Source organism: Danio rerio, chromosome 2 (assembly GCF_052040795.2).
Source record: "Danio rerio strain M-AB ecotype USA chromosome 2, GRCz13ab, whole genome shotgun sequence".
Lineage (NCBI taxonomy): Eukaryota > Metazoa > Chordata > Actinopteri > Cypriniformes > Danionidae > Danio > Danio rerio.
The window spans coordinates 54,187,761-54,205,375 of NC_141022.1; the positions used below are offsets into that span (position 1 = coordinate 54,187,761).

General features: G+C 35.6%; 1 protein-coding gene across 3 annotated transcripts in view; it reads left to right on the forward strand.

Annotated features, from left to right (window-relative positions):
- The window catches only part of fyco1b (FYVE and coiled-coil domain autophagy adaptor 1b), a 40,523-nt gene that overhangs the window by 1,401 nt on the left and 21,507 nt on the right, over window positions 1–17,615 (forward strand). For all 3 annotated transcript variants that reach the window (XM_087241425.1, XM_087241426.1, XM_087241424.1), the window contains exons 3-9: window positions 1,841–1,947; window positions 3,021–3,146; window positions 9,272–9,378; window positions 12,773–12,916; window positions 13,455–13,545; window positions 14,374–16,464; window positions 16,552–16,644. In XM_087241425.1, the coding sequence (XP_087097551.1) occupies window positions 1,841–1,947; window positions 3,021–3,146; window positions 9,272–9,378; window positions 12,773–12,916; window positions 13,455–13,545; window positions 14,374–16,464; window positions 16,552–16,644 (2,759 nt within the window). The remainder of the gene's footprint in view (window positions 1–1,840; window positions 1,948–3,020; window positions 3,147–9,271; window positions 9,379–12,772; window positions 12,917–13,454; window positions 13,546–14,373; window positions 16,465–16,551; window positions 16,645–17,615) is intronic.

Here is a 17,615-nt window from a genome sequence, read left to right on the forward strand (position 1 = left end):
CAGTACAGGAAATGTAATCGTAGATGTTTTTCCATCACGTTAGCTCCATGTGCAGATTTACTTGTACTAATGATCTTTAAAAACTTCTTGTTTCAATTCCTTGTGAGTTTCTTTTTTCTGTTGAACACAAAGGACGATGTTTTCGAAGAAACCTGTAACCTTTAACTTCTTTGGTATTTGTTTTTCCTACTATGAAATCAATAGTTACAGGTTTTTAGCATTCTTCAAAATATGCTGTTTACTGTTCATAAACAGAATAAAGAAGCTCATAAATATTTGGAGCCACTTGAGGGTGAGAAAATAGTGTCAATTTTCATTTTTGGGTAAACTATCCTTTACTAAGCATATTCTGGGGACACTACATTATTTCCACATATACTCCATTATTATTAATTACAGCAGTACAGGAAATGTAATCATAAATATTTTTCAAGCACGTTATCTCCATGTGCAGATTTTAGTGATGGGAAGTTCGGATCATTTTACTTACTCGGATCTTTGAGTCTCGTTCATTGAGTTGAACGAATCTTTTTTCGAGTTATTTTGTTCATTTGTTTTAATTTTCCAAAATATTAAATAAAATTTTACGAATTGCTTCCAAACACATCTACAACTAGCCCAAAAGGTTGATCACACGACAAATAAGTCATAAATAGAATACTGTAAGAAGGAGAAAATAATAATTCAATGTTTACCTGCTGTTTTGTCTATGAAGGTATTGTTGTGCCTTTGCTCAGCTCAACTCTGGTTCATTCACATTACACTGACAGTCACATATAATCTTAACCAATGTACACAGTCTGAGTTGATAGGAGCCATGAGAAATAGTTCACCTTTCATCACGTGACAGAATGACTCAGACCCGATAGAGGACTCGAGAGATGAACGGTTCAATTCTTTTTCCGGCTCTAAACGCATATGATTGGCCCATGATGAACGAATGACTCAGACCCGATAGAGGACTCGAGAGATGAACGGTTCAATTCTTTTTCTGGCTCTAAACGCATATGATTGGGTTCTGCCTTTCCGTGATGAACAACTCAAAAGACTTGAAATGAACGGTACCACCTGCACAAATATGCGCACGTGCGGATGAACGAATCACTCCCTGAGGGGACTTGTAGTTCCCGAGTCATTGAAGATTCAATCAAAATGAACGAAACGTTCATGAACGACCCATCACTAGCAGATTTACTTGTACTAATGATCTGTGAAAACTTCTTGTTTCATTTCTTTATAAGTTTCTTTCTTCTGTTGAACACAAAGGATGGTATTTTTTATAAACCTTTAATTATTGACTTCCATAGTATTTGTTTTTCCTACTATGAAATCAATAGTTACAGGTTTATTCAAAATTTCTGCTTTACTGTTCACCACCAGAATAAAGAAGCTCATAAATGTTTGGAACCACTTAAGGGTGAGAAAATAGTGTGTACAATTTCATTTTTGGGTGAACTATCTCTCACTAGGCATATTCTGGGGACACTACAATATTTCCACACATACTCCATTATTATTAATTATAACAGTACAGGAAATGTAATCAGATGTTTTTCATGCATGTTAGCTCCATGTGCAGATTTACTTGTACTAATGATCTTTGAAAACTTCTTGTTTCAATCCTTTATGAGTTTCTTTCCTCTGTTGAACACAAAGGATGGTATTTTTTATAAACCTTTAATTATTGACTTCCATAGTATTTGTTTTTCCTACTATGAAATCAATAGTTACAGGTTTTCAGCATTCTTTAAAAATACTGAGAAAAAAATCTGAAATCATCAATCTTGTCATTTTAGGAGGTTGCACAAATAAGTCCATATGTGTCCATATGTTTTTGCAGATGCAGTTTCTGAGCTGAGCAAGGAGCATTGTGACACCGAAGATCCCATCACCGATGACAGCTCCAGCCTTCACAAGTTCTGTTTTAAACTGGAGTACCTGCTGCAAGTATGGCTCAGTTTTTTGTCGTACTCGATTTTAGGAGCTTTTAAAATGAATTACTATTAACAGAATTATTAGCCTCTGATTTTTTTTAACTATTTCCCAAATGATGTTTAACAGAGCAAGGAAATTTTCACAGTATGTCTGAAAATATTTTTTTCTTCTGGAAAAAGTCTTATTTGTTTTATTTTGGCTAAAATAAATAATGTTTTTAATTTTTTAAAAAGCTATTTTAAGGTTAAAATGATTGGCCTCTTTAAGCTATATATTTTTTTAATTTTCTACAGAACAAACCACTGTTATACATTGACTTGCCTAACTACCCTAACCTGCCTAGTTAATCTAATAGTTTATCTAATTAACTTAGTTAAGCCTTTAAATGTCACTTTAAGCTGTATCTTGAAAAATATCTTGAAAAATATCTAGTCAAAAAATTTTACTGTCATCATGGCAAAGATAAAATAAATCAGTTATCAGAAATAAGTTATTAAAATTATTATGCTTAGAAATGTGTTGAAAAAAAATCTTCTCTTTGTCAAACAGAAATCAGGGAAAAAAATAAACCGGGGCTCTAATAATTCTGCCTTCAACTGTATATCAAAAATGAATAGCCTCTTTTGCTAAGAACATAGTTTGGACATCTTTAAAGGCTATTTTCTCAATGTTTAGATTGTTTTGAACCCTCAGATTCCAGATTTTCAAAAAGATGATATGTATTTCTGACAGAATATTGTCCTATCCTACAAAAAAGTAGAAAAAAAAAACCCAAAATGGATTATTGAAATATATTGCTAAAACACTAGTGTTTCTACTTAAAGATTGATGTGTTTTTTTTTTCTTTGGAACTATTTGCCAAAATCAGTAGCCATTAATACTTAATAGTTTTTTTTTCTTGAGAATTTTATTTTACTACAATATTTAGTCTTTAAAACTGGTTTAATTTCTTTTTGTTTTTGTTATCATGACATTCTATGGTGACCTACTGTAGATAAAGATGTCTACAGTCAAGCTAAAATCATGTTTAGAGTGATTTTTTTTATTATTATTATTATTATTAACCTGCTGACCATTGTGTCTAGTTTGACCAGAAAGAGAGGACCACATTTCTGGGCAGCAGGAAAGACTACTGGGATTATTTCTGCGACTGCTTGGCCAAGATTAAAGGAGCTAATGACGGCATTCGCTTTGTCAAATCAATCCCTGAGGTAATCCACCACACGAGTCCCAACATCTGCTGGAAGCGCGTCTCTCCAGCCTGTGCATGTGTGGCTCCAGACAACCTTCTCATTTCTCTTTCGCAGTTTCATTTCACTGCTTTTCTGACATTTTACGTACGTCTTTTTTGTTTGTGTGCACCTCTGTGGAGGGTTTCGAGCAGGAAGCAGTGGCGCTCAGCCTCAGGTTGGTTTTGTGTTGTAGGTGTTCGATTAGCAGCACTACTACTAAAGATATTCTTTTCTTGCTTAATATTTTTGTTTTGTTTTCCAATGCAAACATTTCAAATTTCTTAAATCAGGATGCATACTTGAAAAGGAAAATGACTAAAGATATTAAAGCCTTGTTTTCAGATTTAGTTTTTTTTTAAGAATGAATTTGATTCCTAAAACAAAAACAAAACCCTGTAGAATCACTTAATATGCCATTTTGCCATTTTATAATCTTGCATCTTGATTTAAGATTGTTTGGATATTTGTACTACAAAACAAGGCAGACATACTGAGTCAGAATTTTTTTTGTAATGAGTTGAGGGTCTCGCAAACATTAGTATATGGTTCTTAACCAAATAATTGTACAATACAGTAGATTTTATTTCTTTTTTTTGTGTGTGATTTTTATAGCAGTTTACTAAGGCATGTATAACTACTTTTTTGTTTGTTTTTTAGAGAGACAAACCTCTAGGTTAATTTAAACTTTGCTGTTCAACTTATTCCATTGTTTGTCCTCCTGACATGATACCTTAAATCACGAGGCATGTTCTGGAAAAGTGGGCTGTTGCACTGTTTCACAGTTTTTTATTAGAAACACAATAGAAACTATTTGGTAACATTGGAGAAGTTCAAAGAAATGGTTTATTTATTTATTTATTTGTTTATTTGGTAACATATTTTTAGTTGATGCTAACTAGTAGTACTATCAATGTTTAATTCCGTTTTCTTTCTGAGCAAAACAATAATTTTGCTCATAATTATTTATTAAAACATATATAATAATGAATATATTTTAGCATGATCACTTACACTAAATTTATATATAAGGAGTTCAGATACAAAACCCTCTGCCGGCTGAAATTGTATTCTAAGATAAGCATTTTTCTCAGGCTCATGTAGATGCAGTAGTTTTACATTCATGGGAAAGAAGTGTTTCCTTTTATTCTTTTTAAAGTGAAACAACTGAACAAAAACAGATGAGGTTGATGAAAATGCCCACTTTAGAAGAAAATTTCAGGTGACACTTAAATGTTTTTGCATCTAAACTCTTCTTTTATAGCCAAATCTGAAGCTAATCTAATTAAACAACTTGCCATACTAGTCCAGCAATTAGTAGCCCAAACTTATGTTAGGTATTTAATAAAACAATTAAGTGCAATTAAATGTCAAATTTTGCTGAAATTTTGTAGTTCGTAATATTTTTTGCAATATTTCACATGAATTTAAATGTATTTATTTATTTATTTTTTGTATTTTCAAAAGATTTTCATTGATTTAAATATTATTTATTTACAAAAAAATAATAATAATCATTTTCAAAACATACTCAGCGCACAGCATAAGTGAGTACATCTCTTTTTGAAAATTAATATTTTTATCCAATTCTTAGAATATAAGCAGCAATTAGCATGTTGGTGCATTTAAACAAAATAGTTTTATTAAACAGTTATGGTCAACATAGGCTCATTCTGAAAATGTAGCCCCATATACATTTCCGGAGATTGCAAATTATGTAGCCAGAGCTACAAATGGCTGCATTTCGTGTTTAAAACGAACGCTACAGAACAGTATGACGCCTTTCCTTTTGGTGCTAACCAGCTGACTGCTTACCTCCGTATGGACGGCTTTTCAACTGTTACCAGTTACATCTGTTACATCTTGAGATGCAAACTTGAGATGCAAAACAGAGTTGACCACAACAATGGGGTTCTAGTCTGGTGAGGAACGGTTCCAGAAAGCAAGTAGGATAAAAACAAAAGCTAAAAAATAAAATAAACTAGTAAATAACAGGGTGAGAATGTGGTAAAATCTAAAAAATGTGGTAAAAAATTAGGGGGCTTTTGCTTTTTAAAACACTGTGGTTGGGTTAAGGAAAGAGGATGGACAAGTCAATCGGCGCTTTTTAAAACACTTTTGGTTGGGTTTAGGGAAGGGGGAGGGTGGGGGGATCGATCGATCGGTTGGTCAGTCAGTAAGTCAGTCATTCGACAGTGGGCTCCGGTGGATTAATGAGAGAACAGCAGGCGCGAATGGCACTCGCGAGAAAAATTTGAGATCTCAAAAAGTGACACAGAAGCCTCTGGTGGATTCATGAAAACAAAAACTGCAAAGAAACAAAGCTCCTGAGAGATATGTGATCAGAATGAGCCGGGGTTGGTTACAGTATGCCCAGAAAAAAAGGACTTTGGTTACCTAACATCTTTAGGAAGATAAAGCATTTAAAGTCAAGTGAGTTCTTTCAAAAGTCTACAAATTTTGAACTAAATAAAAGAAATTGTAGATTGTTTCTCTCAAATTTTTTTATTATTTTCTTTTCTCCTCCCTGTTTTTATTTTTATTTTTTTATTTAATCTTTGTCCCCAACATATTAATTTGGGTGTTCAAATTTTTGCACTGTGATCTTAAGTTTTTTTTTTTTTTAGATTAGTTGCAGTTTTGGCTTTAGTACTGACTAATCTAATGCATATGCACACATACAGTATATTGATATATATTGACATTTGTTACAAATATAAATATAAAAGAAGGAGATGTGTGAGGCGTTTGCTCATTAATGCTGAACAATAGATACAAAATATATGGGGTGCAGAGTAATAATCATTAACATTATTTAACCCACACTTCTGATGTTTTATTTACACAAAACTTGACTTGCATTTAATGTGTTTTCTGTGTATATGAAATTTATTCTAAGGCAGACACCAAATTCCCACATCTTCTCTTTCACCCATATATAAATCTCTTCAGAATTCCTTTGCCATTGAAATGCAGCTTTTCCGTGAGTCTTGAATCCAGAATAAATCCAGAAATCCCGCATCAGCTGTAGTGTAGGGTTTCCATCTGTTGTCCTTATGCTCTTTGGTCGCCCACTGTAATCCTCCATCTGCTCACCCGTCAGTACTGTACCCAAGACGACCATTGTTTGTGTTTAGAATGGCATATTACCATACCACTCAATGCAATATTCTTCAGTATGCAGTGTGTGCGCGCACTACACACTGTACAATATGCAGATTACCAGTACACATGGAATGTATTAGTATATTGGCCAAAATGTGCAGTGTACATCCCAAAGCAGATAATGTATCCATCCATGCAGTGAACTCAGCTTGACCTTTCATTTCTAGTATGCCGAATCAGCAGGCAGTACATTTAACATGACCTTTTGATGACATTGATCAGACCGAGAAAATGTTCTTTATTATTATTATTTTGCTAAAAAGACAAACAAAACTCTTATGGGACATGCATGGGCAATATTTTTAAAATGGTCAAAATGATAGATTTTTCTTTCATGCCAAAGATCATTAGATCATTAAGTACATTTATTGCTCACTTAATATTTAATAAATGATTATTTGCTTTAATATTTACTTATCAATTGCCATTTTGGCTGTAAAGCTCTTTATGATTGTAAAGATCATGAAACATGAAGATATTTGTAATATATCAAAAAGTAACTTTTCATTAGTAATGTGCATTGTTAAGAACTTCATTTGGACAATTGTTTTCAATGTTTGGATTCCTAGTATGCTGAATCATCAGGCGGTACATTTAACATAAGCTGTTTTGACCTTGATCAGACTGAGAAATGTTTTATTATTATTGCTAAAAAGAAATCAATGGTCTACAAAACAAGTCTTATGTTGCATAGGAATATTTAAAAAAATGTCATTGTGTGGGTCAAAATTATGGATTTTTTTATGTCAAAGATCATTAGCTTATTAGGTTAATTTTATATTTAATAAAGTAATATTTACTTTAAATATTTACTTTTTAGATTTGTGGTATGTTGAATAGTCAGGTTGGTAATATTTAACATGACCTTTTTCTTTGACATCGATCAGATCGAGAAATGTTTTTTATTATTATTATTGCTAAAACGAAACGCATGCAAAATGTGACCCTGATCCACAAAACATGTCTCATGTTGCATGGGAATATTTTTTTAAAAATGGTCATTTCATGGGTCAAAATTATAGATTTTTCTTTTAGGTCAAAGACCATTAGATTATTAATTCACTTAATATTTAATAAAGTAATATTTACTTTAATATTTACCTATTAATTGGCATTTTGACAAAATAAAATTTTCTAATTTACAGTATGATCATGGTCCATGAAGATATTTTCTAAATGTTTTTCTGTAAACATATCAAAAATGGACATAATTTGGACATATTCATGGGAGATTTTAGTTCTAGTATGCCAAATCAGCAGGTGGTAACATTTAACATGACTTTTTTTTAGACATTGATCAGAATGATAAATGTTTTTTCCTAAAGATCATGATTCATGAAGATAATTATCAAATGTCCATTTGTATATATGTCAAAACTTATTTTTGATCAGTAATGTGCATTGCTAAGAACTTAATTCGTACAAATTTGTGGGAGATTTTTCACAATGTATAGATTTGCCGAATCAGCAGGCGGTAACGTTTGACATGACCTTTTTTAGTCTAGTCTTCTAGTTTTTTGTTACATGGGGATATTTTTAAAAATGGCTTTTGTATGGGTCAAAATGACATATTTTCCTTTTATGCCAAAGATCAAAGAATATAAAGTGAATTTAATATTGAATAAAGCTATATTTAAGATTTTTATTTATTGACATTTTGGCAATAAAGCTCTTTCTGATTCGGATTTTAAAGATAGATAATGATCCATGAATATATTTTATGAGTATTAGAGAATATATGTCCTACAGTAAATATATCAAAACCTAATTTTTGATTTATAATGTGCATTGTTAAGAACTTAATTTGGACAAATTTAAAGGATATACTTAAATATTTTTTCACCCTTAGATTCCACAGATTTTTAAATCTTTGTGTTTCGGTTTAATATTGTTCTTCTCTGGAGGTTTAGCCACACTGTTACATAATGAAGAGGCATTCCTCAACCTGTCATATTGGCAGAGTGGCTTCAATATAAGTGTTTTTTCTTTTGAGTTCTAAAACATAAAGAATGTTTTTATAAAATATTCACCTTTTATTTGCAATCATTTTTGATCCCTTTAAAGAAGACCTGTTATGCAAAAATCACTTTTATATGTTGTTTAACCACAGCCAGTCGATACTGGTAAAAATGATTTAATTCTACTTTTTATAGTCAAACTGCATAAACACTTTGATTGACATTGTCTCTTTGTACATGTCATCAGAGGGGGAAAGCCCCGACTCCCCCTCATTAACAAAGACAGCCCTGAGTAAGAAGCAGCCATTCACCAACAGAGTTTCCAAACCATACCTGCCTTAAATGATGTAAGCAACTAAGAGGCATTAGTCCTGTGTTAAATCTGCCGCTATGGTTGTTTGTAGCTACGCCCTCTCTTAAAAAGAGTACAATCTCATTTAAATTTAAAGTCACAGTGACAAAAACAGTACAATTTGGATTAAAGCCTAAAAGAGGCAGTTTCAAAGACTTCTACAAAATTATTTGTGTGGTATTTTGTGCTGAAACTTCACATATACACTTAAGGGACATGATTTACTTGTTAAAAGGGGCATGCAAGGTCCCCTTTAAGTAGGTAATCTGCACATTTAAAATAAGAAAACTGCTTCCTTTAAAAACTCAAATGATTGTCTATAATTTTACTGATTACTGTAATTAACATTTAAATCTATTTCTATCATGTAATTATTTATAATGAAATCTACAAATGACCTGAGTGAAATACTGTTCACACCATTTTATTTCACAAGTTCACAGGTTGCGTTGCTGTTGTTGCTTAAACATTATCATAAGGACGTCATGAGTTATGTGATTAACAAAATGATAAGCTACTGGTTTATGCAGAAACGTGGGTTGATTATCTTTAGCTAACCTGAATGCATTTCATTCTCGGGTTTCAGCATTCATATCTTCTCTATTACTTTTGTTTTCACTTCTATTCTTCAGCTGAAGACTTCGTTAGGGAAAGGACGGGCTTTCATCCGTTACTGTCTGGTGCATCAAAGACTTGCAGACACTCTTCAGCAATGTCTCATAAACCTCAAAATCACAAGGTAATGTGTTCACCAAAAATATGAATATTGCAACTTGTGCGTTTAATGATGATGCATTGATGAAACTGCAATTTTATCAATGTATGATATTGGTTTACAATGATTAGCAATAAAGATTGAAAGTAGCAGTATGACAGTATTATATATATATATAATTACAATAATTACAATGTGTGAAGGAAGTATAGCTCAGAATCAAACCCATAAACAACTATTTCAGCAGAAAGCACAACCACATTTCACTTGCTCAAGTTTGGTTTCAAATTCACATGAAAAAGCATGTGGGAAAAGAGAAGTCTATGATTTTTGCTTTATCAAGTTGTGTACAATATAGTATAAAACAAACCCTGACACATCATGGCCAAATGAGCATAATACAGTGCACCTCGAAAGTATTCATAGCGCTTTACTTTTTCCACATGTTTTTATGTTACAGCCTTATTCCAGTAAGTGGATTAAATTCATTAATTTCTTCCAAATTCTACACACAATACCCCATAATGACAAAGTGAAAAAATAGTTTTTTAAATCGTTGCAAATTTATAAAAAAATTAAAACCTGAAAAATCACATGTACATAAGTATTCACAGCCTTTGCTCAATCATTTGTTGATGCACCTTTGACAGCGATTACAGCCTCAAGTCTTTTTGAATATGATGCCACAAGCTTGGCACACCTGTCTTAGGGAATTTTTGCTCATTCCTCTGTGCAGAACCTCTCAAGCTCTAACAGGTTGGATGGGAAGCGACGGTCTATAGTCATTTTCAGATCTCTCCAAAGATGTTCAATAGGATTTAGGTCTGGGCTCTGCCTGGGCCACTCAAGGACATTCAACGAGTTGTTGTGAAGCCACGCTATCGATATTTTGGCGGTGTGCTTTGAGCTATTGTCCTGCTGGAAGATAAAGCGTCACCCCAGTCTGAGGTCAAGAGCACTCTGAAGCAGGTTTTCATCCAGGGTGTTTCTGTAAATTGCTGCATTCATCTTTCCCTCTATCCTGACTAGTCTTCCAGTTCCTGCTCCCACCACCATGCTTCACTCTAGGGATGGTATTAGCCTGGTGATGAGCCGTGCCTGGTTTTCTCCAAACGTAACGCCTGGCGTTCACTCCAAAGAGTTCAATTTTAGTCTCATCAGATCAGAGAATTTGGTTTATGGTCTGAAGGTCCTTCAGATGCCTTTTGGCAAACTCCAGGTGGGGATTGGCTTCTGTCTGGCCACTCTACCATACAGGCCTCACTGGTGGATTGCTGCACAGATTGTTGTCCTTCTGTAAGGTTCTCCTCTCTCCACAGAAGAACACTGGAGCTCAGACAGAGTGACCATCGGGTTATTGATCACCTCCCTGACTAAGACCCTTCTCCCCCGATCACTCAGCTTAGATGGCCGGCCAGCTCTAGGAAGAATCCTGATGGTTCCAAACATCTTCAACTTATGGATGATGGAGGCCGCTGTGCTCATTGGAACTTTCCGAGCAGCAGACATTTTTCTGTAACCTTCCCCAGCCTTGTGCCTCAAAACAATTCTGTCTTGGATATCTACAGACAATTCCTTTGTCTTCATGCTTGGTTTGTGCTTTGTCATGCACTGTCAACCCTGGGACCTTATATAGACAGGTGTATGCCTTTTCAAATCATGTCCAATCAACTGAATTTACAACAGGTAAACTCCAATGAAGCTGCTGAAGCATCTCAAGAATGATCAGTGGAAACAGAATGTACCTGAGCTCAATTTAGAGCTTAACGGCAAAAGCTGTGAATACTGATGTACGTGATTTTTCAGCTTTTTATTTTTAGTAGTTTGCAACAATTTTAAAAACTCTTTTTTTCACATTGTCATTATGGGGTATTGTGTGTAGAATTTTGAAGAAATAAATGATTTTAATCCATTTTGGAATAAGGCTGTAACATAAAAACTGTGGAAAAAGTGAAGCGCTATGAATACTTTCCGGATGCTTTGTATGCGTAACAACAAAATGAGTAAGTCTATAACTTCTGCTTTAATGCTTTAGTGCACACTTTTATATGTACAAATTTGTAATCAATAATGCGACTATTTTGCAAATCAATTGTTTTTACAGTACAAGATGTGAAAGTGTTGATTCTGACTTTTCCACACAATAAATTTCTATTCCTCTAACTGCTTTCATTTCTCCTAAAATATACACTTCCTGTCTTAAAGTAGCATGCTTGCATGAATTGTCAATGAATTATTTATTTTTTTAATTGAAATACAGACTACAGGTCAAGTTAAATTGATTTGCAATAATGTTATGGCTTCTTCTTCATAAAACTAATTCTTCCTCTATGGCTTGTTTTCTTCATGTGTTAAAGAGATAGTTCACCAAAAAAAATTACATAATTTACTCATCTTCCTCTTGTTCCAAACCTCTTTCTTCTGTTGAACAAAAAACAAGATGCTGCAAAAAAATATCTGTTGATTTTTATGGTATTTTCTGATCCTACTATGGATGTCAAAGGTTGCTGGTTTCCAACATTCTTCAGAATATCTTGTTTTATGTTCAGCAGAATAAATAAATTCATAAAACTTTAGAAGCACTTGAGTAAATACTGAGGATATTTAAATTTGGGGCTAAACTGTCCCTTTAAGATGCTTAGATACAGTCTACACTGTAAAAGTGCGATGACTTCACCTAAGTTCAGTGGTCTATACACCGTGTACTCTTGCTGGCCACTTTATTAGGTACACCTTACTATTACCGGGTTGGTCCCCCTTCAGAACTGCCTTAATCGTGGCATAGATTCAATAAGGTACTGGAAATATTCCTCAAAGATTTTGGTCCATATTGACATTATCGCATTGCGCAAAACTCTAGAGATGGTTGTACATAAAAATCCCAGTAGATCACCAGTTTCTGAAACATTCAGGCCAGTTCATCTGACAATAACGACCATGCCACGTTCAAAGTCACTTAAATCATCTTTTTTTCCCCATTCTGATGCTCGATTTGAACTGCAGAAGATTGTCTAGACTAGGGATCACCAAAGTTGTTCCTGGAGGTCTGGTGTCCTGCAGACTTTTGCTCCAACCCTAATCAAACACACCTGAATGAGCTAATCAAGGTCTTACTAGGTATACTTGAAACACCCAGGCAGGTGTGTTGAGGCAAGTTGGAGCTAAACCCTGCAGGGCACCGGACCTCCAGGTACAAGTTTAGTGACCCCTGGTCTAGACAATGTCTGCATGAATAAATATATTGAGTTGCTGCAGTGCGATTGGCTGATAAGAAGTTTGTGTTAACAAGCAGTTGGACAGGTGTACCTAATAAAATAAACGGTGAGTGTATATCTCATCAGTATATGTTATAAATAACCATTCTGTGAATTTACGTCTTGTTTATGAGGGGTCAGTGATATTTGTTTTCCATTCACAGTGAATGGTATTATGAGCGCAGTCCATTCCTGAAGTCCCATCTGAATATTGATATCATCAACCACCTGTATGAACTCAATGAGGTTCAGTTTGATGTAGCATCCCGAGGTTACGACCTGGACTCTCAGTGGCCCACATTTGCAAGGTAAATCATCGGATTCAGGCCAATTATATCACAAAAGTAATGTCAAAGTGTTGACAGGTCTAACCAGTTGAGTTTTGCAGATTTCTCAAATTGGTGAACAATGTTTTTATAACACATTTGTTCATATGTTAATAAAAATCAATACAAATTTAAAAAGTAAGTAACAACAAATCCAGCTAAATTTTTTCTTGAATTATTAAAAAAATCCACAAATATCTTGAGTGGCACAACTGTTTCCACCATTTATAATAATAATAATTACAATAAACTTTTATTGTGAAGCAAAAAAAAAAAAAAAAAACGTTTGTTACTATATTTATATAGACCAGGATGCTGATTACCTATTTAAGTAAATAACTAAAGCAAATGGTTCTTTAACGTTCAAACAAAACCTTATAATACGTACTAATGTACTTAATAGTTTAATAAGTACTTTTTTTCATCAAAAGAAAGTGCATGTTGTTGACGTAGTTAGTTACCAAATGAACCACTGAGTAAATCAAATGACTTTCTTAATATGGGTGTTTTACTCGTGCAGAAGGACTCTGGGATCAGCCGTCTCGCCCCATGTCTGGAAACCACCCAGTCGCTGCTCTAGTGTCAACAGTCTGGTCAGCAGCTACACACAGGTTTGGAAACATTAAAAATACCGTTAGAGTGGTCAGATTTGCTCATATTGTTTTGTGTGAGAACTGTGAATTTGTACTGAACATATAAAATATAAAACAAAGTATGGCAGATGTCTAACTTGTATTCTTTGTAATTGGCAGTTTTTTTCCTGCATGAAATATCACGTTACACTAACAAGTTAATCTTAAAACCTTTTTTCAGTTAGTTGCAAAGGCAACATTTGTAATTTTCTTACTTTAAGTTTTATTTTTTTATTAATTATATATATTAATATATATATATATATATATATATATATATATATATATATATATATATATATATATATATATATATATATATATATATATATATATATATATTAAGTTTACTTTAATATTGTAGTTGATATAAATGGTGGTACCAAGGCCCCTATGTCTCCCAAATACCCACAGACAACAAGATAATAGTGACAAACTCATAACAACTTCAATTTTGAAATAGGAGAGCTTTTTAGGTCTATTCATCAGTAATTGCAGTTTAAAAAAATTAAGAAAGAAATCTGGCACTTATTTTATAAAGTAAAATCACATTATGTGAAACGACATCCTGAATGTTCATTTTCCTTTATTTGTAATACTCAGTCAAGTTTTGTATTTAATATTGCACTGTAGTTATGATGTATTCTCCCTCTGCACCAACAGTAGGCCAGTGAGAACATATTGTTTTATTTTTGTTGGCCCTTATTTTAGCAAAATGACAACAATCATGACACAAAAAGTTTACTTAATCCAGTGCTTACAGATCATTTCTGCATATTCATTTAAATGTATTTACCTCTCATGCAGCAAGTTCAGGACTTCCTTCCTGGCCAAGATTTTGGTTCCAGTCTTCTAGGTGATCTCGGAGAGCTAGGCGAGCTCACATGTAGCACTTCCGAGGACCTGCGTATTGAGCTTGACCAATCAGAGTTAAAACAGCAACAGCTCCAGGAGAAAATCCAACTGCTCACCGATGAAGCAGCTGATCTGAGGGTTGTTATCAAAGACCTGCAGGAACAGCTCTTGGCCAAAGGTTCCGATCAAGAGAAAGCAGGAGAACAGCAGCAGGAGGTGGTGAAAGCTGTCAGAGAGTGCGCTGACCGCCTCAGTACCACCACACAGGGGCTGGAGGCTCTGAGGACTTCAGAACGCAACCTCGAAGCCAAGCTGAGTGTTGCAGAGAACCGGAATATGGAGCTGCTGGCAAAACTTGACGGAGCATTAAGTGAAAAAGGACAGCAGGCTGCAAACTACTGTGATTCAGCTTGGACGATACAGGAACTCCTGACCAAGCTTAAGGAGGCAGAGCAGGAGAGGATTGAGGCTAAACGAGAAAGCGAAGACCGGGCTAGAATTGCTGAGAGACTTTCTCAGGAGATAAAGCTTCAGGAGGGGAAACTCAAAGAGATGGAAGGCAATCTGGACATGTGTAGAGTCACAGCTGATAAAGAGCGAACAACTGCAACGCAACAGGCTGATGAGCTGCAGATGACCATTAACCGCCTACAGGGAGCGTTATCCCTGAAGGAAAGAGAAACAGGGAACCTGCGAACTCAACTTCAGGATGTGCAGAAAGCACTGGAAGCCCAGCAGGATCAAATGGAGGAGCACATGAAAAAGATCCAAGAGGAGATGCAACGTAAAAGTGTACTTGAAGAGCAGCTAAATGCAAAGATGAATGAGTTGTCTGTTAATACCCAAAAGATGCGCCAACTAGAGAACCACAACCAGCGGTTGATTGTGGAGAATCAGAGCTTCCAAGCACAAGCCAAGAAACTGGAAGAGTACAAAAGCCAGTGCACAAGTCTAATGGAGATCAATGCCAAGCTGATCCAGACTGTCAAAAGGAACGAAGACAGCAGCAAGGAGTTGTCAGAAATCAAGACCATTTTAGAGAAAGAACTGAAAACCTCACAGGCTTCAGAAAGGCAACTGAGAACCAGACTCGAGTCAGCTGGACTGACAGTGGAGAGCCAAAATCTTGAGGAGTGCATCGAGAATGGCCAGACGGACAATGAAGATGTGTTGGAAAAACTCAACGAGAGTACTACAGCCCCACAGAAGAACAAGAGGACAACTTCTGGACTCCTACAAGAAGCCAACGAATGCTCAAAAACTGATCATGTAGAATCTACGACCAGGTTGGCTCTGGCTGAGGCCCAACTTGAACTCAACATGAAGGAGGTTTCCAGACTTCAGGATGAAGTCCTGGAGCTCCGGGCACAACTATTGGTGATCTCAGAGGAGAGGATGAAAATCCAGGCATTGCAGGAAGTGACAGAAGCCTCTAGAGAAGATCTCCGAGCTCAGACAGAGCAACTGAAGTCCCAAGTGGAGGAGCTAAACAGAAGGCATGTTGAGGAGCTGCTACGTTGCCATGAAAGAGAGGAGACTTTGGGAAAAGAGAGAGATATGGAGGCCAAGATGCGTGCCGAAATCCAAACTAGCATGACTTCAATGAAGGAAGAGTGTCATGCTTTGAAGAAGCACAACAGCACACTTGCACTTGAGAATGGAGAGGCTCGTGAAGCCTTGCACAGGGCCAACACTGAGACAGCAGAGCTCGGGGTTCATGTTTGCATGCTAACAGGGCAGAACGAGGAAGCTAAGCTACGATGGGAAGAGCTTTCGAACAAACTGCAGGAGCTGCAGATGGAGGCGCAGGAAGAGGTGAAAACTTTAAGTGATTCGATGGAAAGCTTGAGGAAAGATAACGCAGGACTCAAAGAGCAGGTAAAGCAGATGGAGGGACTCCAAGAAGCCCTGCAGAAGTTGCAGGAGAAACTGGAACGGGCAGAAGACGAAGCCAGAAGTCTCCAGGAGATCCGACAGAGGGAAGTGGACACACTTAGGTCCCAGTTGAGCGATGAGGCCGCGCACCATCAAAGTCAAGTCCAGGTAATTACTCTCAACATTGCTCAAGGATTTGGCTTTGTCCTATTTTGTTTAGTTCATGAATATATTATTATACGTGTATTTCTGAAGGGTATGAGTGAGGATATGGATGCACTGAGGAAAAGGCTGGACATTGAAGTTGAAAAAGTTTCAAGTCTTGAGGCCAAAGTATTGGAGCTTGAGGTAAGCCCATGTGCATTACTTGAGAAATCTGGAAATCTGTCATCATTTACTCACTCATTACTTGATCCAAACCTGTTTGATTTTTTTTCTGTTGAACACAAAAGAAGATATATTTCGATGTTTAACCTATAACTATTGACTTTCATAATTCTATGGATGGCAATAGTTAACCAGTTTCAGCTTTCTTCAAAATATCTTCTTTTGTGTTCAGCAGAATAAAGAAACTCATAAAGATTTGGAATTGGAATGGCTGAATAATCTAATTTAAGTTGCAAACCTTTGATTAATCAAAAGCTGTGTTTATCATGCACATCTTATTAGGGGAATATGGCTCTCGGATTAAGTGTAAATCCTCCGAAGGCCAGAGGGCGATCTTGTGCGGAAACTCCAAAGAAGTAGAAACTCCTATTGGAAATCCATATAGTGGTGACTAAATGGGATATATTTAACAACTTCACTGTGAATAATCATCACACTACTACAGAATTTTCTCACTGAAGGATTTATTTCAAACACTTAACTGAAGTTGTGAAGTGAGTTTGGAAAAAAAATCATTGTGATCATATTAGTTATTTTTCACATGCTATCTGATGCAGCACCATTTACCACACATCTGAATTTAACTGAGAATCTACTCCAGGGGTGCTCAACCCTGCCCCGGAGATCTTCCAGGAGACCTTCCTGCAGAGTTTAGCTCCAACCCTGATCAAACGCAACTAAACCAACTAAATAAGATCTGAAGGACCGCTAGGTAATTTAAGACAGGTGTGTTTGATCAAGGTTGCTGTTAAGCTCTGCAGGAAGGTAGATCTCCAGGAACAGGGTTGAGCACCCCTGATCTACGCAAACAGCTACTGTATCATTATAACAGATCTCGATTTCACAACGATCTTATTTTGTGCAGTTTAATAGTGAACAACGGCTCTGTGTTCCGCCTGAGACCATGTGCTGGAGAGTTTCTAGTGCTGGCT